The sequence below is a fragment of the Sus scrofa genome, chromosome 2 (genome assembly GCF_000003025.6).
Source record: "Sus scrofa isolate TJ Tabasco breed Duroc chromosome 2, Sscrofa11.1, whole genome shotgun sequence".
Classification (NCBI taxonomy): Eukaryota; Metazoa; Chordata; class Mammalia; order Artiodactyla; family Suidae; genus Sus; species Sus scrofa.
In genome coordinates, this window is record NC_010444.4 from 74,461,628 (window position 1) to 74,486,180 (window position 24,553).

The 24,553-nt window shown below is 52.1% G+C and overlaps 2 protein-coding genes across 6 annotated transcripts; one reads left to right on the top strand and one right to left on the bottom strand.

Moving 5' to 3' along the window:
- On the top strand, window positions 691-9,908 carry STAP2 (signal transducing adaptor family member 2). 4 transcript variants are annotated; one of them, XM_005661332.3, is made up of 14 exons: window positions 696-1,017; window positions 4,243-4,320; window positions 4,459-4,530; window positions 4,670-4,792; window positions 5,730-5,786; window positions 6,440-6,540; window positions 6,947-7,081; window positions 7,430-7,499; window positions 7,592-7,694; window positions 7,822-7,905; window positions 8,985-9,131; window positions 9,219-9,311; window positions 9,393-9,467; window positions 9,747-9,908. In XM_005661332.3, the coding sequence occupies exons 1-14, from the start codon at window positions 910-912 to the stop codon at window positions 9,887-9,889; spliced, it is 1,389 nt and encodes a 462-aa protein (XP_005661389.1). In that variant the 5' UTR covers window positions 696-909; the 3' UTR covers window positions 9,890-9,908. The 4 variants fall into 4 exon arrangements, with proteins under 4 accessions (XP_003123113.1, XP_005661390.1, XP_020939725.1 ...); XM_003123065.5 differs by lacking the exon at window positions 4,243-4,320 and having other exon boundaries at window positions 691-1,017; XM_005661333.3 differs by lacking the exon at window positions 7,822-7,905 and having other exon boundaries at window positions 693-1,017.
- FSD1 (fibronectin type III and SPRY domain containing 1) lies at window positions 10,117-24,161 on the bottom strand. Of its 2 annotated transcripts, XM_003480828.4 has the most exons (13): window positions 24,000-24,161; window positions 22,955-23,050; window positions 22,642-22,773; window positions 21,782-21,883; window positions 20,395-20,417; window positions 20,072-20,193; window positions 19,280-19,489; window positions 13,298-13,396; window positions 12,313-12,472; window positions 11,879-11,958; window positions 10,713-10,964; window positions 10,514-10,602; window positions 10,117-10,419 (listed from the first exon to the last, which is right to left on the bottom strand). In XM_003480828.4, the coding sequence occupies exons 1-13, from the start codon at window positions 24,012-24,014 to the stop codon at window positions 10,309-10,311; spliced, it is 1,491 nt and encodes a 496-aa protein (XP_003480876.1). In that variant the 5' UTR covers window positions 24,015-24,161; the 3' UTR covers window positions 10,117-10,308. The 2 variants fall into 2 exon arrangements, with proteins under 2 accessions (XP_003480876.1, XP_020939724.1); XM_021084065.1 differs by lacking the exon at window positions 10,713-10,964 and having other exon boundaries at window positions 10,120-10,419; window positions 24,000-24,159.

Here is a 24,553-nt window from a genome sequence, read left to right on the forward strand (position 1 = left end):
TGGCTCTGGTCGCTGCTGTGGCAAGGCTTTGATCCCTGGCCTGGGAACTTCTGCATGCTTTGGGTGCAGCCAAAAAATAAAATAAAATAAAGGGAAAAAAAAAAAGAGGAGTTCCCGTCGTGGTGGCGGAAAAGAATCCGACTAGGAACCATGAGGTTGCTGGTTTGATCCCTGGCATTGCGGCATTGCTGTGAGCTGTGGTGTAGGTCACAGACGAGGCTTGGCATGTTGCTGGTTGCTGTGTCAGTGGTGTAGGCTGGAGGCTACTGCTCAGATTCCACTCCTATTCTGGGAACTTCCATATGCCATGAGTGTGACCCTAAAAAGCAAAAAAAAAAAAAAGAAAAGAAAAGAAAAAAAGGGAAAGAAAGACCATGTCTGTGGGTTGGTGGGTTGGAAGACTACACGGTACAGAGACATCAAGTTTCGTTCAACTGATATACACGTTTCATGCTGTTCCTATCAAAATGCCTGCAAGATTTTTTGGTAGATACAAAAAAAAATTGCTCTAACATTTTTATTAAAGAACCTTGTCACTCTTTGGTCATATCTCCTTGCCACTCTGGCACCATTCTTCTTTCTCCCTTCCAGGCCTTTGCTTGGCTAGGTTCCCCACCCCCACCCCCGCCCCCACCCCACCCCTCCTGCACTGAAAGCCTCCCAGCAGCCCTAACCGACATCCCTTACTCCTGCCAGGCCTCCCTGTCTTTCTGCAGGGACTGGAGAGGCTGGGATTTCCCTGGGATCCCTGGACCTGCCCAGGTCCAGCCCCCGCCCAGAGCTGACAGGGGAGGGAGCTCGCCGAGCTGACAGAAGAGAGGAAATTCCCCTGGAACCTGTTTCTCTGCTTCCTGGCTCAGCTGGGGCACCCACTGGAGGGAGAGGCCGGGCCAAAGACCAAGGCTGGCCATGGCCATGGCCTCAGCCCTGAGCCCACCCCGGATCCCCAAGCCCAAGGGCGCCCTGCCCTCACACTACCACGAGAGCTTTCTGGAGAAGAAGGGACCCCGAGACCGGGTAAGGCAGGCCAGGGAGCTGGAGCTGCTGGGTGGCCCTGGGCAGGTGCGGCACCTCTCTGAGCCTAGATTTCCCCATCTAGTCAAGTGCAGTGGGGTGGGTGCTGGGTAGAGCAGGACGGGGACTGGGGGCTGGGAAAGGTTCCAACCCTCTGTCTGTTCATCTCTCTCTGACCGATTTGAGCTCTTTCTCTGTTTCTCCCTGCCTGGCTCCGTCTGTCTCAGTCTCTTTCTGTCTCAGATCTGAACAGGATCAGCGACTTCCTCTAAGAAATGGGGAGCCTCCTGACTCCCACCCCTCCCTCCTTCCCCAGCCCTGAGCTGACTCTCTGAACCTCGGCCACAGGGGTCAAAGTCGGCACAGACTGCAAGTTGAGACAGTGAGAGTTAATGGGGGCTATATCCCACAGAACCAAATGCTGGCTGGGGGGGTGCTCAGTGTGTGTGTTCCTCCGAATAAAGTCCAGCCCCTCGATTCCCAGTCTCCCCCCCAATCCCCCATACTCATCTTCTACTAGGACTCAAACCAACTAGGCTTTTCTGCCTTTTTTTTTTTTTTTGTCTTTTGCCTTTTTCTAGGGCAGCTCCTGTGGCATATGCAGGTTTCCAGGCTAGGGGTCTAATCAGAGCTGTAGCCGCTGGCCTATGCCAGAGTCACAGCAATGCGGGATCTGAGCCGTGTCTGCAACCTACACCACAGCTCACGGCAATGCCGGATCCTTAACCCACTGAGCAAGGCCAGGGACCGAACCTGCATCCTCATGGTTCCTAGTCAGATAGATTCGTTAACCACTGAGCCACAACGGGAACTCCCTATGCTTTTCTGTCTTTGACATGGCAGTTTCTTTCTCCTTTCCTTGCACCTCTGGGCATCCAAATCCTCCCCAGCTTAGAAAGCACACAGAGGCAGGAGATCATAAGGGTTAAGAAAGAGCACAGCAGGGGGTGGGGGGGAGTGAAAGATGCAGGTTCACATCCTTGTTCCTCGCTGTCCTGACACCCAGGCCATTTATAAGTGACTCTGCATCTTTGTGCCTCAGTTTTCATCTATTATAAAATGGGTTAAAAAAAAAAAAAAAAGGAGTTCCCGTCGTGGTGCAGTGGTTAACGAATTCGACTAGGAACCATGAGGTTGCGGGTTCGGTCCCTGCCCTTGCTCAGTGGGTTAACGATCCAGCGTTGCCGTGAGCTATGGTGTAGGTTGCAGACACGGCTCGGATCCTGCGTTGCTGTGGCTCTGGCATAGGCCAGTGGCTACAGCTCCGATTAGACCCCTAGCCTGGGAACCTCCATATGCTGCGGGAGCGGCCCAAGAAATAGCAAAAAAAAAAAAATAAAATAAAATAAAATGGGTTGAGGACTTCCCTGGTGGCCCAACAGGTTAAGGACCTGGTGTTGTCACTGCTGTGGCTTTGGTTACTGCTGTGGTGCAGGTTTGATCCCTAGCCCGGGAACTTCTGCATGCCCTGGGCAGGCAAAAAAAAAAAAAAAAAAAAACAAAATTATGATAAAATGGGCTGAAGAAGGCTATAGGCATGGTTACAGGAGAGGAGGAGCTCTTAGCATGAGGAGGATGTGACTCAGCGCTAGAACTGGCACTTTGCAGGTATATATTAATTCACCCAATTCTCACAACCTCCAAGGCAGGTACTGTTATTAGCACCATTTTATAGGTGGAGAAACTGAGGCACAAAGTGCTTAAACAACATGCAGTGGATGATATAGACCTGGTCATGACGAGGCAGGTCTGACCATGCCTAGTTTATTTTCACTCTTATTTGGCTGCAATGTGCAGTGGCTTGATGAGATCTCAGTTTTCAGACCAGGGACTGAACTTGGGCTACAGTGGTGAAAATGCCAAGGCCTAAACACTAGACTATTAGGGAAGTCCCTGACCATGCTGAGTTTAATCACTTATTGCTCTATTCCCAGTTCCTGGTACAGATTAGGTCTTCAGTAAATTTTAATTAAATATATGTACATATCTAGGATTTAACCCTGGATGGACAGATAGGTGGGTAGATGGACAGATAGGCGAATGGATGGTTAAACACACAGGCATGCTTCGGAGATACTGAAGGTTCAGTTCCAAACTACCACAATAAAGTGAATATCGCAATAAAGTGAGTTGTGAATTTTTTGGTTTCCCAATGCACATATAAGTTATGTTTAACCAGACCATATTCTACTAAGTGTGCAAAATCATTATATCTTAAAAAAACACAAACAAAAACAATGGGTTGGGAGGGGGAGGGAGTGGGAGGGATCGGGAGCTTGGGCTTATCAGACACAACTTAGAATAGATTTATAAGGAGATCCTGCTGAATAGCATTGAGAACTATGTCTAGATACTCATGTTGCAACAGAACAAAGGGTGGGGGAAAAAATGTAATTGTAATGTATACATGTAAGGATAACCTGACCCCCTTGCTGTACAGTGGGAAAAAAAAAAAAAAAAAAAAAAAAAAAAAAAACAATGGGCATTCCCTGATGGCATAGAGTGTTAAGGATCTGGTGTTATCGCCACTATCATGTAGGTCAGCACTGTGGCACAGGTTCAATCCCTGGTCCAGGAATTGCTGCATGCTACAGGTGCAGCCACAAAAAGCTATCTCATTATCATTATGGACTAATTAAAATAACTCCTCTTTCAGGAAGTCTTCCCAGATTTCCCAGTTTGAGGGCCTCTCTTCTTTGTGATCTCTCAGCTGAGGGTCTGTCCCTCCTTGAGTGTGCTAACTTCTTTTCTCTGGAAGATTTTAGTATCTATGCTTTCTTTCTCCTTCTGGAACATCATCTATTTAGAAACAGAGGCCGTGTCCCATATATTATTTTGCAGGGTACAGGTAGGTGCTTGGGGAATGTTTGGTGAAAAAAGTCCTAAAATCTTACTGTATCAGCCCCTTAGACCTCTGGAGATGGAGGACATTTGGAATTCAGAATCCTGGGGTGAGGGTAGGGGGAAACCTGAATATGCAGACCTTCTAGTGCCCAGAGCCTTGTGAAGTTCTGACTGTAGACTCAGCACTGAGCCCAGCTCCTGACCCCTAGGTGATACCAATAAATATTTATGATGTGGGTAAGGGGACAGAGAGTTGTATGTATGTATGAGTGTTGGGGGGGGGTGAAGGTTGGGTGGGTGGATAGTTGGAGCACCATAAAGTGAGTTAGCACAAATTACTCCTAAATCTCCCACCTCTGGAGTTTCTCTTTGGTCCTTTCTCAGAACAGATCCCCAGAAGCTGGGCCATGGATGGGAAGGAATTCCCTGAGAAGCCAACATTTGTTCAAAGATTCAAAGCAGGTGATGAAGGAAACTATGTAAAGACCTGAGAGAACAGTGCTCAGGCAGAAATAGCCAGTGCAAAGGTCCTGAGGCAGAGTATGATGAAGGTACCCAGCTTTTCCACCTCATCTCTTCTTTCTCCACTCTGGTCCACAGGATTACAAGAAGTTCTGGGCAGGCCTCCAGGGCCTGACTCTCTATTTCTACAATAGCAATCGGGACTCCCAGGTAAGGACAGAAATGAAGGCTCAAGAACTAGCCCACCATTGACCCCAGGGACCAAACAAAGGGTGTGGATGGTATGGCCAAGCTGGGGGGCCTGAGGGGCCACGGGCCTGGTGCTCAGACCCCACTTCTGTGCCCCCAGCATGTGGAGAAGCTTGACCTAGGGGCGTTTGTGAAGCTCACAGATGAGGCTCCCTGGGGGAGCTCCCATGATCCTGGCACCCACTTTTGCTTGGTCCTGCGGAACCAGGAGATCAAGTTCAAGGTAGGTCTCTAGGTGGGGCTGATTGGAGACCTTTCATTCTTGTTGTACCCACCATTAATACATATTAGCATGGATGTGGGGACACTGGGCATGTCACTTAACCTCTGTGAGCCTCAGTCTCAACTGAAAAATGGGATAATATGTGTAAAGTGTCCAGGACAGGATCTGATCCACAGGGATCATCATTGCCATCATTCAGTCTTTCAGCTAACATTACTGAGCACCTCCTGTGTGCAAGAAGATACTCTCCTAGTTGCAAAGCAGTGAATAAGACATATAAACATCTCTGCCCTTGTAGAGTTTACAGTCTAGTGGTGGAGGCACACACACACAAATACAAATGTGTAAAAAACATATAAAGGATGAATGGTGGTAGATGCTATGGAGACAAGTGCTAGGGAAAGGGGATGAGGGGTTAGGGTTGCAATGTTAAGAGGTGTGATCGGAGAAGGCCTCACAAAGGAGGTAAGGAAGCCAGTAGTGCAGATATTGCTGAAGCAGCTCTTTAGCAGAGGGAATAGCACATGCAAAGGCCGTGAGGCAGGATTGTGCCTGGCATGTTGGAGGAACAGTGAGGAGGCCCCTGTGGCTGGAGCAGAGTGAGCCGGGGAGGGAACGAGGAGGAAAGGGGGGGGGGTCGTGCAACCTTGTGGGTCACAAGAGGCCTTGGGCTTCAATGCTGGGGGAGGGATGAGTCAAGGGAGGGTTTCGAGCATAGGAGATACATGATCTATGTTTTTCAAAATGTTCATAACCATTTAAAGAATAATTATACACTTCATAAATGAGGACTTACATTGAGACATCATCCTAAATTACTCTAACTCATTTAATCTTCAAAGCAGCCCTAAGAAATGGGCTCTTATTCCCCACTTCCATATCACAGATAAATAGACCAAGGCTCATCAGCACAGCAACTTTTCCTTTCTCTGCCTAGGTAGAGAGCCTGGAGTCTCGGGAAAGGTGGAAAGGTTTCATCCTGACGGTGGTGGAGGTAAGAGTGGTCCTCCTTGGCCCCTCTCTATCCTACTCCCCACTAGTCCTGCTCAGAAATCCTCTTTTTTTTTTCCTACCCATCCTTCATTCCCCAAACAAAGCTCTGGCCTCAGACTGGTGGTCTATGAGCCAGACGTAGCCCCCAAACATCTTTTGTCTTGCCAACAAAGTGCTATAAGTTTAAAAATTAGCTATCATTTAAAAACCAGGAGTTTGTTTTGTTTTATTTGGCCACACCAGCAGCATATGGAAGTTCCCAGGCCAGGGATCAAATCTGAGCCGCAGCTGCCACATAGGCCACAGCTGTGGCAACCCGGGATCCTTACCCCACTGTGCCGGAGCGGGAACTTTTAAAAACCAGGAGTTTTAGTCAACATTCCTGATTTCTATTTTACTCATTTGTTCTCTGGCCGGCCCCTGCCGACCACTGAATTTGAGTCTCTACATTCTAATATTACTTTGGTCCTCTGCCCCATTACCAAAATCTCTCTTTCTTGGAATACTCTCTAAGCCTTCTTTGCTCTGAGGTGTCAGGTGGCTCTGGAGTCCCAAACCTGGGTGCCCACCCTGGCTCTATACACACTCTGGCTTCAGTCTGCCCCTCTGACGTGGGCACAGCCACCCATTCCGGATGCCTCAATCCCCCCTCAGCTCCGTGTGCCGTCCAACCTGACCCTGCTGCCCGGACACCTGTACATGATGGCCGAGGCCCTGGCCAAAGAGGAAGCACGCCGTGCGCTCGAGATGCCCTCGTGAGTGCCCGAGTGTCTCCAGGATGGGGGAGAGCTGGAGAGCACGGGGCTGAGGGGAGGCAGTTGAGCGGGGTCTCCAGGCCTCAGAGCTTGAGTTAAGGGCCGCACCTGGGCAGGAGCGGAGACTAGCTGTTTAGAGCGGCTCGAAGTCTCTAAGGACGGGCCGGGGTCTCTAAGGGTGGGTTTAGGTGCCTGGGAGGGAGGTCGGGGTTTCCGAGTGCAGGCTTTTGTGCCTGGAGGACATACCTGAAGCTGCAGACACAGAGCTTGAACCAGGGGAACTAGGCAGGGTCTCCAGGGGCAGGAGGGCATGGGGCTGGGCGCCGAAGGGAGGGGTTGCGCTCAGGGGGGTGATTGTGTCCCAAGGGGCGGGACCTGTCTTGGTGAGTGACGGGGCTCGCCCCAGGTGCTTCCTGAAGGTGAGTCGGCTGGAGGCGCAATTGCTCCTGGAGCGCTATCCCGAGTGCGGGAACCTATTGCTGCGGCCCAGCGGAGACGGCACCGGCGCCTTGTCGGTCACTACACGCCAGACGCTCAACGGGTGCGCATGCGTGACGCCGGAGCCGGGGGTGGGGGGCGTTGCGGGGCGCGGTTAGGGGGCAGTGCCAAGTCGAAGGTGGAGCGGAACCCAGGGGTTGAGCCAGGATGGGGCAGGGCACCTCCCTGGGCGGACTCCTCCTGGAGGGCAGTGCCAGGACCCAGGGCAGGGTCTTTCACGGAGTTGGCTCAGGGCCTGGTCCCTCTCAAAGAACCACGGCAGGACGGGGCGTGGTCAGTGTACAGGAGAGCGGTCAGGCCCTCCACGGGGGCGGGGTCAGGACAAGGCGTTGCGGGGAGCAGCCCTGCCTTGCATTTAGCCACACCACCTGCTTGCCCACTGCCCTTGCAGGACTCCGGTGGTCCGGCACTACAAGGTGAAGCGCGAGGGCCTCAAGTACGTGATCGATGTGGAGGAGCCGGTGAGCGTTGGGGCAGGGTCCCAGGAAGCACAGTGGCCAGATCTGTGCCTCTTCCTCATCAGTCCTGACTTTGATCCCCTATCTGCCCTCAGTTCTCCTGCACCTCAATCGATGCAGTAGTCAACTATTTCGTGTCGCATACCAATAAGGCTCTGGTGCCCTTCCTGCTGGATGAGGACTATGAGAAAGTGATAGGTGCGTACAGCCTCAGGGAACTGGGGCGGGGGCAGAGTGCACGCCTCTCCCAAGCCCTACCCAAAGGGGCCACCCCTGGGTCAGCCCCCAGCCGCAGTGCCTCCTCCACCGTGCCTCTCTGTTCCAGGCTACGTGGAGGCGGATAAAGAGAATGGCGAAAGTGTGTGGGTGGCGCCCTCGGCCTCCTCTGCCTCCTTGGTCCCCGGCCCAGGTGATGCAACCTCCCCGCGGCTGCCCCTGGGGCAGACTGGGGAGAGACCCGACCCTCATGGCACTACGTGTGCCCGACCTTATATCCAGAGTTGCAGAAATTACTCAGACCCTGCCCTCTAGGGGCTTCCAGGTTATGGAGGGGATGGACATGGCTGGGCACAAACAACTCCCAGCCCCATGCAGTTGAATCTGGGGCTGGAGAGTTGGGGAAATAGGGCAACAGGGCCGAGTAGGGTAGACATAAGTCTTCCTGGAGAAGGAAGTGTTTGCTGAAGGTCTCAAAGTATTTCAAGAACTAGAGATGGGAAATTGGGGTGGGAAGTGGTCCAGCATATTAAGCAAGAGGAAGCGATAGGAAAGGTCTGTGCGGTGAGCAGTATGGTCCTCCCTGGGTTGGGCAGATACAGCTGACCCCTCGGGCATGATGAGCATACACATACACAAATGCAGGCATGCCACACTCACGAAGATGAACAGTGTCCACCCGAATAATCAGAAGGTCCTGTGTAGATGACAGCTCCACACATGCAGGAATATGGGTGTCACCTAAGTCCAGTTCCCTGAAGCACACATCCATATACACCCTTGAGGCCACAATCACATGTGTACACACAAACGCAGACCATCAGATACAGGAGCCTACACACTAATAAAGACAAGTGACCAAGCACATACCTGAACATCCATGCAGTATCACACATTTTGGTGCATAAACCCTTTACATGAGTTCCCTGGTGGCTCAGTGGGTTAAGGATCCAGTGTTTTTTTCACTGCTGTGGCTCGGGTCGCTACCGTGGTGAAGGTTCGGTCCCCAGTCAGGGAAATGCTGCATGCTGTGGGCATGGCCAAAAAATAAATAAAAAATAAATAAGCCCTTTACATATATTCACCTCTGCAAATTGAGCCCAGGGTACATGTTTATGCTACAGAGACCCAAACACACAGACTCAGAAACAGGCATGTGCACAGACAGATGGCAGGGACGCATGCCTATATCCAGGTGAGCACACACACATTCCCACCCTGAGGTGTCACTGCACCATGTCAGCCCTGACAGTGACCATGACTTTTCACCAGGTCCTGCACCCCCCAAAGGTGGCCCTAAGCAGCTGCCTCCCATGCCTGTGTCCAGCCAGGACAAGCTGCCCCCGCTCCTGCACCAGGACGAGAACTATGTGATCCCCATTGGAGACACTCCAGCTGCAAACTACATGAATGAGGACGGTGTGTGGGGGACCAGGGGAGGTCGAGAGTTGGGGACAGGGGCGGGCTAATGGCCGGATGTGACATGCCACATCTTTGTCCATGCAGTGCCTTCCCCTAGTCGGCCAGTTGTTCTGAAGCCCAAGAAGCTGGCCAAGTTTCAGGCAAAGCCTCCAAAACCGCCCAGTGTGCCCAGGCCAGGTAGGGGGGGGTCCCCTCCTCCCAGTCCCTCCCCCATCCAGTGGAAGGCCAGCCTCAGCCTTCATCTGTCTTCTCCTTCAGAGCCCAAAGTCCTCCACAGTGGCCTGGCCAGGAAGCTGGCAGTCAGCTCAGCACAGGCTTTCTTCCCCACAACAGGTAAGGGGCTTGCTTGTGCAGGGGGTCAGTGCAAGGTGGGCTTCACAAATAGGGGGCCCCTGCAGTCACACAGGACCTCATAGCCTGAAGCAATCCACACTTGGCTTAATGCTCTGCTATGTTCCTCTTGAAATTCTTCATGCCCATTGAACACATTTTCATTTACGCTGGGCCTCAAAAATTCTGCAGTGGTCCTGGGTGGATGTAATTGGGGAGAGCCTAGACTGGGGATCCCTGGCACCACTGAAGCTTCAGACACCCGCCCCCACCCCACCCCAGGGTTGGCAGACGTGACAGCAGAGCTGGAAGAGAAACTGCAGAGGAGGCGGGCACTGGAGGAGGCAGCTGGGCGCACGGGGGACCAGCAGGCCAGTCTCCAAGCATGGCACCACAGCCAGACAGATCCCTCCTCTAAGAATTAAAACCCAAGTCACCACAGTGCCTGTGTGTTTGGTGTGGCTCGGTGGGGCAGTGCGGGGTCTCAGATGGCTGCCCACAGCTGGCCCCATCTAGTCCCAGTGGTCCTCAGCTCAGCAAAACCTGCCTCCTGACCCTGCAAGAAAAGCCCATTTTACAGCTGGGAAAGCTGAGGTCAGAGGAGGCCAGGCACACCCAGTGCCACCCAGCCCCAAAGAATCAGCAGCATTGGCCTGGCCAGTGTTTGACCTTTATTGGGAGATGAGGTGGGGAGGAGGGCTTGCCCCAGGGCCCGCTCCCCATTGGTGACTCCCATCAGGAGTTAAGGCTCCAAGCAGCAAGTGAGAGCAGAGTGCCCGGCTGAAAGAGCCAGGGCCTGGAGGTGGCCCACCAAATCAGCCCAGCCGGTGGGCAGTCCAGGGGCCTAGGTGAGGCTGGTGTTGGAGCTGCTGGTAGCACTGCCCCGCTTCTGCAGGCAGCGCACAGAGCTGGGGACCTGCAGGCCTGTTGTCACGTGGAAGCTACCACACCACACCTGGGGGACAGTGATGAGAAACAGAGAGACTCAGCAGTGCAGCCAGCACTCACACCACCCCCCTCTTATCCCTGGGCCGTGGAGGAGGCCTCACCGTGAAAGCTGGCAGCAGCGGCTGTGTGAACTTGGCTTTGAAGGTGTGCAGCAGCTGTTTGGTGCGGGCGTTGTAGAAGGTCAGAAGGCCTGGGGTGGGAGTGAGGGGTAAGAGAGACAGGGGGACCTGGTAAGAGGGGTCTGGACAGAGGGACAGTGGACAGAGGTGGCCGGAGAGGCCAGCAGGGGCTTGGGGTCACCTTGGTGGAAGTCGCAGTGCACACCCAGGCAGTCGGGCACGGGAGCGTCCAACACCTTGGCCTTGTTGGCGTGCTTGGCAGTGAAGCTGACCTGCAGCCAGTTGTTGACGTGCAGGCACCAGGACGCGGCCGTCTTGCCCAGCTGCTCAAAGCGGCCCAGGCTGCGGTAGGCCACCCCCACGCCAAACGCCTTGCTGTCCGGCTCGTAGCGCACTTCCCAGTACTGCTCCCCGCCATTGATCAGCGTGTCCCCTGTGGGGCGGGGTGGGCAGCGGGTACTGGGTAGAATCAGGTCCCAGGTGCCCTTTCACGAAGGAGCAGCCAGAGCCCAGCTATTCCCTCCAGGTACTGCCCAGGCTTTATCAGCTCCCTGTAGGTACTCATTAAGTTCAGATACTCTCCAAGCCTCAACTACATCTCAGCTAATCCCCGAGTCCACGTCCTCCCCAGGCCTGGGATCCAGATTCTTGCCACCTTAGCTACTCCCCGATCCAGCTGCAGTGTCACCATGTACTGCTGCCCACCGGACTCAAGCTCCTTTCCTCACTCATCCCCAGAAACCAGCTCCTCCCTAACTTCGCTCCTACCACACACACCTACCAGATATTACAGACCACACTGGCTTCCACGTATACCCCAATCCCCCTTTTCAAGCTTTTTTCCTGGACAGTGGTGATTCCCCCAAACTCCACTTCCTCCTTGGACTCCAGCTTTTCCTTCACAGGGTCCAATCACTCCTGCGGTGCGAATCCTAGCCATTCTCGCCACTTCTCCAGCTCTGGCTTCTCGACTCTTCTGAAACCACTTCCCCACGCTCCAGTGATGCTTAGGCTCCTCCACAAACCCAGCAGCGCCCCCGATAAACTGTTCTTTGCAGCTACTCCTCAAGTCTCGGCCACTCCAGGAAATCCCTCCTCAAGCTCGAGTGCCCAGCCACTCTCCGAGTCCAGAGCATCCTTAAGCTCTGGCTCCCCTCAATAATCCTTCCTCCCTCAATCTAGCTTTCCATTCCCCCAGTGTCACAATAACACATTCTGGGGACCAGTCCCACAGAAGCCTTGTCGACAGCGGCCTCAGTTTCCCCAGCCAAAGGAATTCCCTCCTACCACCCCCACATCAGGGCCCTGCCCAGAGTTGTCTCTCCTCCCAGCTTCCCCACTCCTTACCCAGCACTGTGTAGGACTCAGCTGTGAAGCGATCCCGTCCCCCACGACCTGAGGGCATCCTCTTGGGAGATGGAATACCTCTGTGAATGGCAAGGAGAGGGAAGTCTCAATTCAGACCTCACCTTTCCCACAGGAGGGCTTCCCCGGTCCACCCCAGCCACCATGAACTTTTCATCATTCCTTAACTGTATGTGGTTGTTTTCATACACTAAGCTTCTCGTGTCAGAACATACTCGTGCTTGTCCTCTTCCGAAAAATTTCTATTCAACCATCAAAACCCATTTCGAAATCTCCTCTCCCTTCATTCATTCTTTGGGCTCCTCCAGCTCCACATCCCTCCCTCCACCCCAGCCTTGACCCCACTGGGCTCTGTGTGTCCACCTCCAGCTTGATCTCCTCCACCAGAGACTCAGGGAGGGGAGGGGACAGGCTACCTGGCTGGGGAGTTGACGGGAGACGCCGTCCGCCCCTTGCCATCTTTCTCGCGAGCTTTGATATCCTGCACCTTCCCGCCCATGGCGTCCCACTCCACGGAGAGATCATCCACCCGCAGGTTCTGGTGGGATGTGGACGCATCCAGGCGGAACATGAACGCTGGGGTTGGGCAGATGCGGGAGTCACAGAGATGGGGAAACCCAGAGACACAGAGAGAGACAGACAGTGACCAAGACAGACCATAACAGGGACAGAGGAGAGAAAGAGACAAAGAAACAGACTAAGGCAGAGAAAGAGACTGATGGACACAGGTTCAGAGAGAGAGAGATAAGAGGTAGAAAGACACCGAGAGACGAGGTGAGGAAGAGTGGAGGAGGCAGAACCTGTAGCCAGAGGAGTGAAGGCCAAGGGCATGATGCCTAAAATCTCCCAGGTCTGAAGCCACTTTCAAACCACTGTGCTGCCCTGTGCTTCCACTGGAGATTAATTCCAGGAAGAGGGCCCGGCTGCAGCATGACAGAGTAAAGCTAGACTGCAAAAGGACTTCCTATCAGGACATGCAAAGGTGTCACTGTGGGAAGCTAAGAAATCTGTCTTCACTATTGATAGCCCATTCCCAATTCTAAAGAGCACTTAGCTATTTTTTGGAAGAGAGACAGAGAGTAAGAGAGGAAGGGGAGGGAGAGAGAGCACGAGCGTGTGAGTGTGAGAGAGTGTGTGTGTGTGTGTGTGTGTGTGTGTGTAGGTATAATGGGATCCAGGTATAATGGGATCAACTGCAAATGCAAAAAACAATATCAAAGTTTATACCAGAGACTCAGGATAAGGAATCTATTGTCGACTGAGCACTGAGCCTCCTGGCCACCCAAGGCAAAAAGGGCCACAGAAGTCTGCTTAGAAGATTCGCATTAGACACCAGTCCCTGGAGCCCCGGGAGTGAGGGGTTATGGAGTCACAGCTAGGGTAGGGGTGGGAGCCAGTCACCTGGTGTCTCCAGGGTCACTGGCTCGGAGAACTCGCCTGAAACTGCCTTATTACAGGCCTTCACCCGGAAATTCATGTATTTCATGTCAAACTTGAGACCTATGAGGCAACAGAGGGATCTTAACATTGTATACACTTCAAGCAATAGATTAGAGGCACCCCCCTGTCCCACAGTAATCCCACCACCCCTCATTCTAAGGAGCACCTTTTTTTTTTTTCTTTTTCTTTTGTCTTGTCTTTTTAGGGCTGCACCCATGGCATATGGAGGTTCCTAGGCTAGGGGTCTAATCGGAGCTGTAGCTGCAGGCCTACGCCAGAGCCACAGCAACGCCAGATCTGAGCCGTGTCTGCAAACTACACCACAGCTCATGGCAATGCTGGACCCTTAACCCTCTGAGCGAGGCCAGGGATCGAACCTGCAACCTCATGGTTCCTAGTTGGATTCATTTCCGCTGAGCCAAGATGGGAACTCCCTAAAGGGCACCTTATAAAGGATGTCTTATCCCTCAGAAACCATCCTTGCTCTTGTTTACCTGTGGAGGTATGGATTACTTGGTTCTGCCTCCAACAAAGACTGGCCAATCAGGATGCTTTATGGTCCAGTTACAGCAATTGGTCCAGGGATAGGCACATGACCCAAACTGGCCAATCAGAATATGCCCTGAGACACTGGCTGGTATTATAGTGAGCAGAGTCCCTCTTCCCTTTGGTTTGGCCAGCTAGGAGGAAGCTCCTCCTGGGCAAATCTGCCAGCACGTTGGCCAGCTGCCTTGAAAATGCAGCCCCTAGAGCCAACAAGTAGAGGGAATGGAGCTGAGCAAGTCATTTGCTGGAACCCCTAGATCTCACCCTACCTGGTTCCTTAACAATTTTCCCTACTACTAGGATAGAGCCCTCCCTTCATTTATATCATTTTAAAAAATTCTTATTAATTTCTTCTAACCTTAAACAGTAAAGCCAAGTATCAAGCTGTCTTCCCCCTCAAATTAAGCCTCTTTGGAGAACTATCCACACCACCCTCTTGGCTGCCTCACTCCCTCTCCTTCCTTTGCCCTTCTTAGTCCTCATCTTGCAGCATGTCCTGGCTGACCACTCCTTCCTTCATGGAACATTCTCATTCCTTGGCAGCTACTGCACTGCCCTCTCCTGGCTGCCCCGATTGCTTCCCTGTGGTCTTCTTTGCAGGCTCTTCTCTACCCTCAAATGTCCAGGTGGCTCAGTCGGGACCCCTGCTCATTTCATTCTGCTCGCTGTCCCTTTCTCACCCTTCATTTATTTTATTTTATTTTTTTGTCTTTTTGCCATTTCTTGGGCTGCTCTCGTGGCATATGGAGGTTCCCAGGCTAGGGGTCTAATCGGAGCCGTAGCTACCAGAGCCACAGCAATGTGGGATCCAAGCCACATCTGCGACCTACGCCACAGCTCACGACAACGCTGGATCCTTAACCCACTGAGCAAGGCCAGGGATCAAACCCGCAACCTCATGGTTCCTAGTCGGACTCGTTAACCACTGAGCCATGACGGGGACTCCGCTTTCTCACCCTTCAGACACCAACTGGCCACTCACGGCACCCATAGCCCAGACCACATCCAGTTGCCTCCCAAGAATCCCCTGCAAGACGCCCATTCTCTGAGCATCCCAAACAACGCTGGGCATGCCCTACTTTGAAACCTCCCATAGCTCCCCGTGCCCTTAGGATAAAGTCCCTGTTCTTCCTCTCCCCTCTCCCCATGGAGGTTGTTCTCTCTGCAAACATAGCTCATTCCAGACTCAAAGGCTCAGTATCCTGGCCTCTGAGCCCTTGATCAGACTGTTCCTCTGCCTAGCAGGCTGTTCTTCCTGCCTTCTCCTTCAAGCCTCAATCTGGCTATTAGCTCCCCCAGCCCACCCAGATCACCTCATTCTTCTTTAGATCCCCTTCTCTGAGAATTCTGTGGTTTGCTCAGCATCTCCATCTATCGCCCCAGAGCAAAAACTACCACCCAGAAGGCTTGGTTTGAGAACCACCGAACCCATCTGACTATTGATGATCCGGACTCACACATGCCTCAGTTTCCTATTCTGTGAACCAGCAATCATATTCCCCACACTGAGCAGGGTTCATGTGAGGATGAGGATGAGGAATGTAAGTGATAAATATTTAACCCAAACCTTCCTGTTTTCTAAGCAATCAACAAGACAGTACGTAGACTGCAAATAACCACATAGGTTCTTTACGTGAATGAGCACATGCATCATTATCTTCAATATCGCAGGTCTTTTGAGGGATTCAACTTCCTGCCCTGAGGAATTTACTCTCTATAGATTTTGCAAAAGGCCAGGTAGGTAAAGGGATGTATCAGGAAGCCCATGATGGAGAAGTTTGATGAAGAACTTTGATAGTGGTGGTGGTTATACAAATCTACAACACATGGGATAAAACTGCACATGGGATTACACATGCACACATGATGAGTGTGTGTAAAACTGGTGAAAAGTGAATTAACACTGCAGAATGTCCACACATCAGCTTCCTGGTTCTGACACTGAGCTCTAGTCATGTAAGCTGCCACTACAGGAGAAAGCTAGGTATATACACACAATGGAATATTATTCAGCCTTAAAAAGGAAGGAAATTCTGGGAGTTCTCCCATGGCACAAAGGGTTAAAGATCTGGCACTGTCATTGCAGGGGTTTGGGTCACTGCTGTGGCATGGGTTTGATCCCTGGCCCAGGAACTCCCACGTGTCATAAGCAAGGCCAAAAAAAAAAAAAAAAAAAAAAAGCAGGGGGAAAGAAATTCTAACACACAGTCACACAATACCACATGGTAAACCTTGAGGTCACTGCATTCAGTGACATAAGCCAGATATAAAGGGATACATATTATTTGATTCCACCTATGTTAAGTACGTAGAGCAGTAACAGTCATAGGGGCAGGAAGCAGAATGGTGAGTGGCAAAGGCTGGGGGAGCGGAATAGGAATTAGTGTCTAGTGGGGAAGAGTTTCAATTTTGCCAGATGAAAAGTCCTGGAGAAGGATGGTAGGGATGATGGTAGCACATAACGGATGCACCGAAGAGTTGATCTGTACACTGAAGAATGGTTAAGGTGGGAGTTCCCATCGTGGCTCAGCGGTTAAAGAATTGAGCCACGACTAGTATCCATGAGGATTCGGGTTCGACCTCTGGTCTTGCTCAGTGGGTTAAGGATCTGGCATTGCCATGAGCTGTGGTGTAGGCTGCAGACACGGCTTGGATCCCTGGTTGCTATGGCTGTGGCATAGGCGGGCGGCTACAGCTCCTATTCGACCCCGAGCCTGGGAACTTCCAAATGCCGTAGGTGTGGCCCTAAGAAGACAAAAGAGCACAACCACTATGGAAAACAGTATGGAGGTACCTTAGAAAACTATACATAGAACTACCACATAACCCAGAAATCCCACTCGTGGGCATATATCCGGACAAAACTTTCCTTGAAAAAGATTCATGCACCCGCATGTTCACTGAAGCACTGTTCACAATAGCCAAGACATGGAAACAACCTAAATGTCCATAGACAGATGATTGGATTAGGAAGATGTGGTATACATACACAATGGATACTACTCAGCCATAAAAATGAACAAAATAATGCCATTTGCAGCAACATGGATAGAACTAGAGACTCATACTAAGTGAAGTAAGTCAGAAAGAGAAAGACAAATACCACATGGTATCACATATCTGGAATCTACTATGTGGCACAAATGAACCTTTTCACAGAAAAGAAAATGATGGATATGTAGAACAGACTTGTGGCTGCCAAGGAGGAGGGGGAGGGAGTGGGATGGACTGGGAATTTGGAGTTAATAAATGCAAACTATTGCCTTTGGAATGGATAAGCAATGAGATTCTGTTGTACAGCACTGCGAACTATGTCTGGTCACTTAGGATGGAGCATGATAATGTGAGAAAAAAGAATGTATACATGTATGTGTGACGGGGCCAATTTGCAGTACCATAGAAAATTGACAGAACACTGCAAACCAGCTATAATGGAAAAAATAAAAATCATTATTTAATGGCGAAAAAACAAAAAAAAATCATTATTTAAAAAAAAAAAAAGAATGGTTAAGGTGGTAAATTTTACATTATGTGCTGGGGTTGGTAGATGCAAACTATTACATTTAGAATGGATAGGCAATGAGATCCTACTGTACAGCACAGGGAACTATCTTGTCTCTTGGGATAGGCCCTGATGGAAGATAATATTAAAAAAGGGAATGTGGGAGTTCCTGTTGTAGCTCAGCAGTTAACAAACCTGACTAGGATCCATGAGGATGCAGGTTCGATCCCTGGCCTTGCTCAGTGGGTTAAGGATCCGGCATGGCCGTGAGCTGTGGTGTAGGCTGTAGACACGGCTCAGATATGATGTTGCTGTGGCTGTGGTGTAAGCCCGCAGCTATAGCTCCAATTGGACCCCTGGCTTGGAACCTCCACATGCTACGGGTGTAGCCCTAAAAAGCAAAAATAAAAATAAAATAAAAAATTAATAAAAAAGGGAATGTGGGGAGTTCCCGTCATGGCTCAGCAGAAATGAATCCAACTAGGAACCATGAAGTTGAAGGTTCAATCCCTGGCATCGCTCAGCGGGTTAAGGATGTGGCATTGCCATGAGCTGCGGTGTAGGTCACAGACACAGCTCAGATCTGGCATTGCTGTGGTTGTGGCCAGCAGCTGTAGCTCCAATTAGACCTAGCCTGGGAACCTCCATATGCTGCAGGTGTGGCTCTAAAAAAAAAAATAAAAAGAAAAGGAATGTATATAGATGTTATGACTGGGTCACTCTGATAAACAGTGGAAATTGGCACAACACTGTAAATAGACTATACTCTATTTTTATTTTTATTTTTATTTTTTATTTATTTTTTTTGCCTTGTAGGGCTGCACCCACAGCATATCGAAGTTCCCAGGCTAGGAGTCTAATTGGAGCTACAACTGCCAGCCTACACCAGAGCCACAGCCACTTGGCATCTGAACTGAGTCTGCAACCTACACCACAGCTCACAGAAATGCCGGATCCTTAGCCCATTGAGTGAGGCCAGGGATCAAACCTCCATCCTCATGGATAGTAGTTGGGCTCATCACTGCTGAGCCACACAGGAACTCCTCAATTATACTCTAATAAAAAAATCTTAAAAATATTTTCGGTTATGTGTATTTTACCAGAATAAAAAAAGATTGGAAAAAAAATATGTGTTTATTTTGATTCCCATGAAAGGATGAACCAAGAGTTTCCCAGGCCCTCTTGGAGGCTGCTAGCTTTTCTTTCCTGCAATTAACATGCTCATTATTAACCATGTATGCTAATTACAGATAAGGAGCAGGCTGATTACAGCCCAAGAGCTGTGGTGATAGTTATCTTGTCAGCAAGGCTCTCCCCACCGCAGAGGGTTTCCTCTGGCTCAGGACAGCTTCCTAATGCATTAGGGACCCCTGATTTTCTCCTCCTTCAGACCCTCCCCTACCAGCTGGATGGATTCCCCCAGGCCTTCTGCTTTCTCATAACTACCAAGGGAATCCCCAGATCCTGGGAGGATGGTCCCCCAAACACCAGCTCCACAAGGGGAGGGATTTTCTCCCACTTTTCTCACTATTGCAAGGATGGTGCCTGGTACCCAGCAGGTGCTCTGTGAGTCAAAATGAATGAATGAACGAATGAAAGAATGAATGCTGGATCACAGAGACAAAACAGGGACAGAGGATGCCCTCTCTCCCTGTGCCTCACTCAGTTCCTCATCTATAAAATGACAACAAGCCTGCCCATTACACGTAGGTAAAATGCTTGGCACATAGTAAGCCTTCAATACACAATGCAGCAGCTATCACCAGTTTCATTTTCATTATTATCATTTCTGCTACTCCTGATCAGCCCAGCCAGGCTGCTCTCACACCCCATGAGCCTTGAGGCTCATCCAGAATCTCCAGGTTGACTGAGGGGGAAGGCTGAGCTGCCCTTACCGGTCAGAGTGTATTCCGTCTGCCGGATCCCCTCAATGACCATCCAGGGCTGGTCCTCCTTGAGGCGGGGTGGGCCCTCAAAGTTGGTCCGCCGGTACTCCAGCACGTAGTGGTCAATCTTGTTGTCCTCGTCTGGCATGCGCCACACCAGGGTTACACAGTTATCGGCCACCAGGGACTCAGCCAGGTCGATCACAGGGGCACTAGGCACTGCCCAGGACAAAGGGGAGAGGGAGGTCAGGTGGCTGTGCCAGCAGGGGTGGGCGTTGTCATAACCCTGCCAACTTAATAGACCTTTCTGCGGGCAGGATGTCCTCCAGATCCCAAGGTTGGGGGGTGGGGCCCTTCTGGGTTCTGGGGCCTGGGGGTGGAGCCTCCTGGGTTTCACCAAAGGGTGAGAGGTGAGCTTTCTCAGGGTTCAACCAACAACTGGGCCTTCTTTGGATTCCACCATTTAGGGGTAGAACATGTGGAACATTCTACCCCTTGGGGGTGTGGCCTCCATAGGACTCCACCCCTTGGTAGGTGGGGCCTCTTCAGGGATCTGCCAGGAGGTGGGGCTTCCTCCAGGCTCCACTCAACAGAGTGGCTTGCTGTGCCTCCACCCAGGGTTGAGGCTTCCTCATGGCTCCACCCAGTGGGGGTAGGTATCTCAGGGCTCCACCCCAGGATGGGGCTTTCTGGGGTTTCTACAAATGGTTATCAGCCTTACTCTAGGTCTTGTCTCAGGCTCCCCCAGACTCCCAGGCCACTGCCCTGCAATCCTGGCCCTTCCGAGGGTTCTCCTCTCACCAGGCAGGAATGTGAGTGCCTGTAGCATCCTCCGCTCCTGTGCAAAGTCCACCATGAGGTGACTCATGTTGTCGCTGACCTTGGCTTTCAATGAGAGCCGGAAGGCTGGGGCCATTGTCACACTGCAGGGAAGGAGGTGGAGGCAGCCTGCACACTGCAGGGAAGGAGGTGGACGCCCAGGCCTAGTCCTCTGAGGTGTGCGTAAGGCCCCCCTCCCCCTTGCTCCCATCCAGTGCTCTGGGCCAAGGGACCCTCACCTGGGCGTCCCCACCTTCACAAGAGGGGTGGGGCACTGGGGTGGGAACCAGGTTCCAGCATCTTACCCATCTTTGATTTGCTTGGCAGCCTAGAAAGAGAGACAGAATAAAATCCACAGAACTGTGCTGACAATCAGAAAGCTACTACACAGACAGGAAGACTGAGGCCCAACCAGGCATCTATGTGGCAAAGTGCCCCAACACTGGGGCAGAAACCCTTGGCCATGCCCTGAAGGGACGGGGACGGGGGCAAAGACAGGCTCCCATCCCCACCCAACCTCCCACCCCGTGCCCAGTACATACAGTTGGCTGGTTTAGCAAATAAAAATACAGGATGCCAAGTTAAATTTGCATCCCAGATAAACAATAAATGATTTTTCTTGGCTACACCTGGGATGTAGAAGTTCTTCGGCTAGGGACTGAGCCCACACCACAGCAGTAACCACAGCCGCAACAGTGACAACACCAAATCCTTAAGCCACAGAGCCACCAGGGAACTCCAAAAAATAAGTGATTTTTCAATATAACTAGGTCTCATCCAGTATTTTGGATATACTAAGTACTGCATGTGATATTCAGTAAAATTATTCATTGTTAAAATTCATTGTTAAATTTGTGAAAATTCATTGTTATTCATTGTTAAATTTGAATTTCAGCTAATGAATAAGTATTTCAGTGTAAATATGTGCAACACAATACATGGGAAATGCTTATACTGAACATTCCCATTGTGGCACAGCAGAAATGAATCCAACTAGGAACCATGAGGTTTCAGGTTCGATCCCTGGCCTCACTCAGCAGGTTAAGGATCCAGCGTTGCTGTGAGCTGTGGTGTAGATGGCAGACACAGATCAGATCTGGCATTGCCGTGGCTGTGGTGTAGGCTGGCAGCTGCAGCTCCGATTGGACCCCTAGCCTGGGAACCTCCATGTGCCACAGGTGCGGGCCTAAAAGGCAAAAAAAAAAAAAAAAAAAAAAAAGTAAATAAATAAGTAAACATTTGCATAAGATATACTAAAAATGTTATTCATCCTTGGAGTTCCTTTGTGGTGCAGTGGGTTAAGGATCCGACGTTGTCACTGCAGTGTGAGTTGCAACCACAGCTCGGACCTGATCCTTGGCCCAGGAACTCCATATGCTGCAGGGTGGCCAAAAAAGAAAAAAATTATTCCTTTTTAAATTTGAATGTCTGATCAACCACAAAGAATTGTGTTTTTTTAGTCTAAGAATGTCCCATGTGATCTTTGGGACATACTCAGACTAAATATTGCATGGGCCATACTTATACTAAAAAACTCCTTGTCCCCCTTGCTGTACAGTGGGAAAATAATAAAAAAAAAAAAAACAAAAAAAAAAACAAAAAACTCCTTGTGGTTGATCTGAAATGCAAATGGAACTGAATGTCCTGTATTTTATCTGGCAGCCCTACCAGTCTGGTTTCAGAGGCACCCACCTGAGGAAAGTCCCCGCTGTCCGTGGCCTGCAGGGTCTGGTTGGCTGTCTCCAGAAGCTCTTCAGAGCTCTCGAGGGCTCGAGTGCAGGCAGCCAGCTGGTTCTGTGGATGCCGTGGCACCAAGAGAAGAGACCCCTCACTCCACTGCATCAAACCCTCCCAGGGATCCCCACTGCCTTCAGGATCCAGGGTACCAGCCCCTTCTCCAAGTCCAGGCGGGAGTGGGAGGCTGGAGGGGGCTGGGCCTCGCTGTTGGCAGGGCATCAGAAACACCTGGGGATCCCTTCCTTAGAAACGCACATGCTCAGGCCATACCTGAGCCCGGGGGCACCATGTTCCCTGGGGATGGGAATCTGGGGCATTAGGAGGTTACCCAAGAGGCTCTGGTGCAGCCCCAGCAACCCCAACTTGGAATCTGAGACCCCCCTGGGAGCCATGGGGGTTGTTTGGCAAGTGGTGATGCTGCCAGATCTGGGGGACCAGTGGGAAGAGCTGACAAATTGGAAGCACTGGATAAAGGTTGGGGGTGGGTGGGGGTGGAAGAAGAGCCAGATGTAGGGGTGGGGCCTTGGCCATGGAGAAGAGGGGTGGATGGGTGAAGGGATTAAGGGGGACGGTAGGTGGAGGGGGGGACTGCTAGGTCATAGCCAGGGCCCTTCCATGGGAAAAACCAGGGGAAGGAGGAGGTGACACCAAAACCACTCGCTCTGGACACCGGGGACCCTTGGGGGCATCTCTGGGAAGGGGCAAGGGAGGAGGGGCAGGTTTGGAGGAAGAGACCAGTGTGAGGGGTGTGGTAGGAGATGGCGTCTGGGTGGGGGTCCAGGAGAGCCCCACCTCCCACCCCCCGCACCCCACACCTGCAGCTCATAGGTTCGGCTGGCCCGGTCCTGCTTTATCTTCATAAGCATGCCCTCTTTCAGCTCCTCCAGGAGAGAGAAGAGGGACTGGAACTCAGCCTCCAGGTCCTCCTGCACCTTGGCTGAGTTTGCCTTGAAGAGAAGAAATGTTGTGGGGTCAGAATAGCCAGCATTGGCAAAGCCTGTGCTCAGATGGGGAACCGAGCCTGGCAATGGCAGCCAGACCCTGAGTCCCATGGACATTAGCAGCAACAGGTTAGTTCATATGGCTGCCCCACCCCACCCCACCCCCACCGCCCCCGGCCTTTCTCACCTCCACATTCAGCAGCATCTGCTTGAGGGAGTAAATGAAACTCTGAATCTCTTCATTTTTAACAGCCAGTGTCGTGATGATCTTGCGCAGAGCCTCCTGCCCCCAGGGAAGTGCATACACAGATAAGCCACTCATCCTGGCCAGGCTCCCTGACCTAAGTCTCCCCTTTCTGCCTTCCAGGGATCCAGGGAGTGGCTATAGGGGCCACCAGGCAGATGAGCCTGAACACTTGCCAAGAGCAGGCCTGCCCTACACTCCTCACAGAGCAGGTGAGTGCCGTCAGCATGCCCGTTTCACAGCAGAGGAAACTGAGGCTCCCAGAGAGCTTCTCAGGAAGAGCCAGGTCTGCCTGAGCACAAAGCCTTCAACCAGGTACCTGTATCCTGAGGGCGGGGCATGCTCTGGGGTGAGGGGCTAGCCTGGGGAAAGAAACCCCAGAGGAAAAGGACACCTGCAGAACACGGGCTCATCTGGGGAAGTGGATACACGGGAAAAGGGAATAGCAAGGAGAAAGGAGGTACCTGAGGAAGTGGGTGAGAGAGCCCAGGTAAGTAGAAAAGGGCAAGGGAGGCCTGGGGGAGGGCATGCCGGGAGGGAAGGAGGCCGCATGGGAGGATGCTGCTGGGGGCCTGTGGCCCTAACCCAGGCCTCAGACGGGTCCTTTTCCTAGAGGCGAGGGATTAGTGGGGTCACCTGTGCTAAGCTGGCGGAGCATCCTCCGATGCGGGGCGAGGGCCGGGACACCTGGTCCGCAGTCCGGGTGGAAGGCGTGGGGGATGTAATCAAGGCTGGGTCCGGGAATACTGGGAGGGCGTGGGGGTTCAGAGATGTGCCTGAACCCAAGCCAAGACGATGTGGGGTCGGGGCAAGGGTGGGAGGGCTGTGTCCACAATGGTGGTTAATTCGGGCGGGGTTGCCGCGAGGGTGGGGCTTCCGCCCAGAAGCAACTGGGATGGGGGGTGGGGATCGCGCTGCGGCATCACCTGGTCCCGTCCCCTTGTCCACCCCCCAACGTGGGCCACGCCCCGCCCCGCCTTGGTCTTACCCTCTGGTCCTCCATGGCTGCAGCCCAGGTTGTCCCAAGCCCGACCCGCGGGCCCCGCTTGCTCTTCTAGTCCTCAAGCTGCCTTTGCCGCTGCCGGGAGCCAATGGCCCGCCGAGCCCTCGCCGCCGCCGCCGCCGCCGCCGCCGCGCCCCCAGTCAGCGCTCCATCACTGGCCGTAACGCGCAGGCGCGCCCCTCGCGGCAATCTGGGAAATGTAGTCCTTACTGTCCCGGGGTCGCAGGGATTCCCGAGGGCCTGGGTGGCACCAGGCAACATGGCTAAAGATGTCTGTGCTGGAGAGAGTCAGCAACAGAGAGGCAGGGTGCCTGGGTTCGACTGTCGTGTGACCTCGAGCTCATCCCTAGTCCTCTTAGTGCCTCAGTCTCCCAAATTGTTCAGGGACGAAACTTCACTGCTGCCACTCAAACTGAAATTCACCGCAACCACCATCCCACAGCCAGGCCCTGAAATCTGGCCACTGACTATTTACGTCTTGCATTTACTGAAAAGCCAGGCTTTTGCCCAGTGGATGTTCAGCTTTGGAAACCACTTTT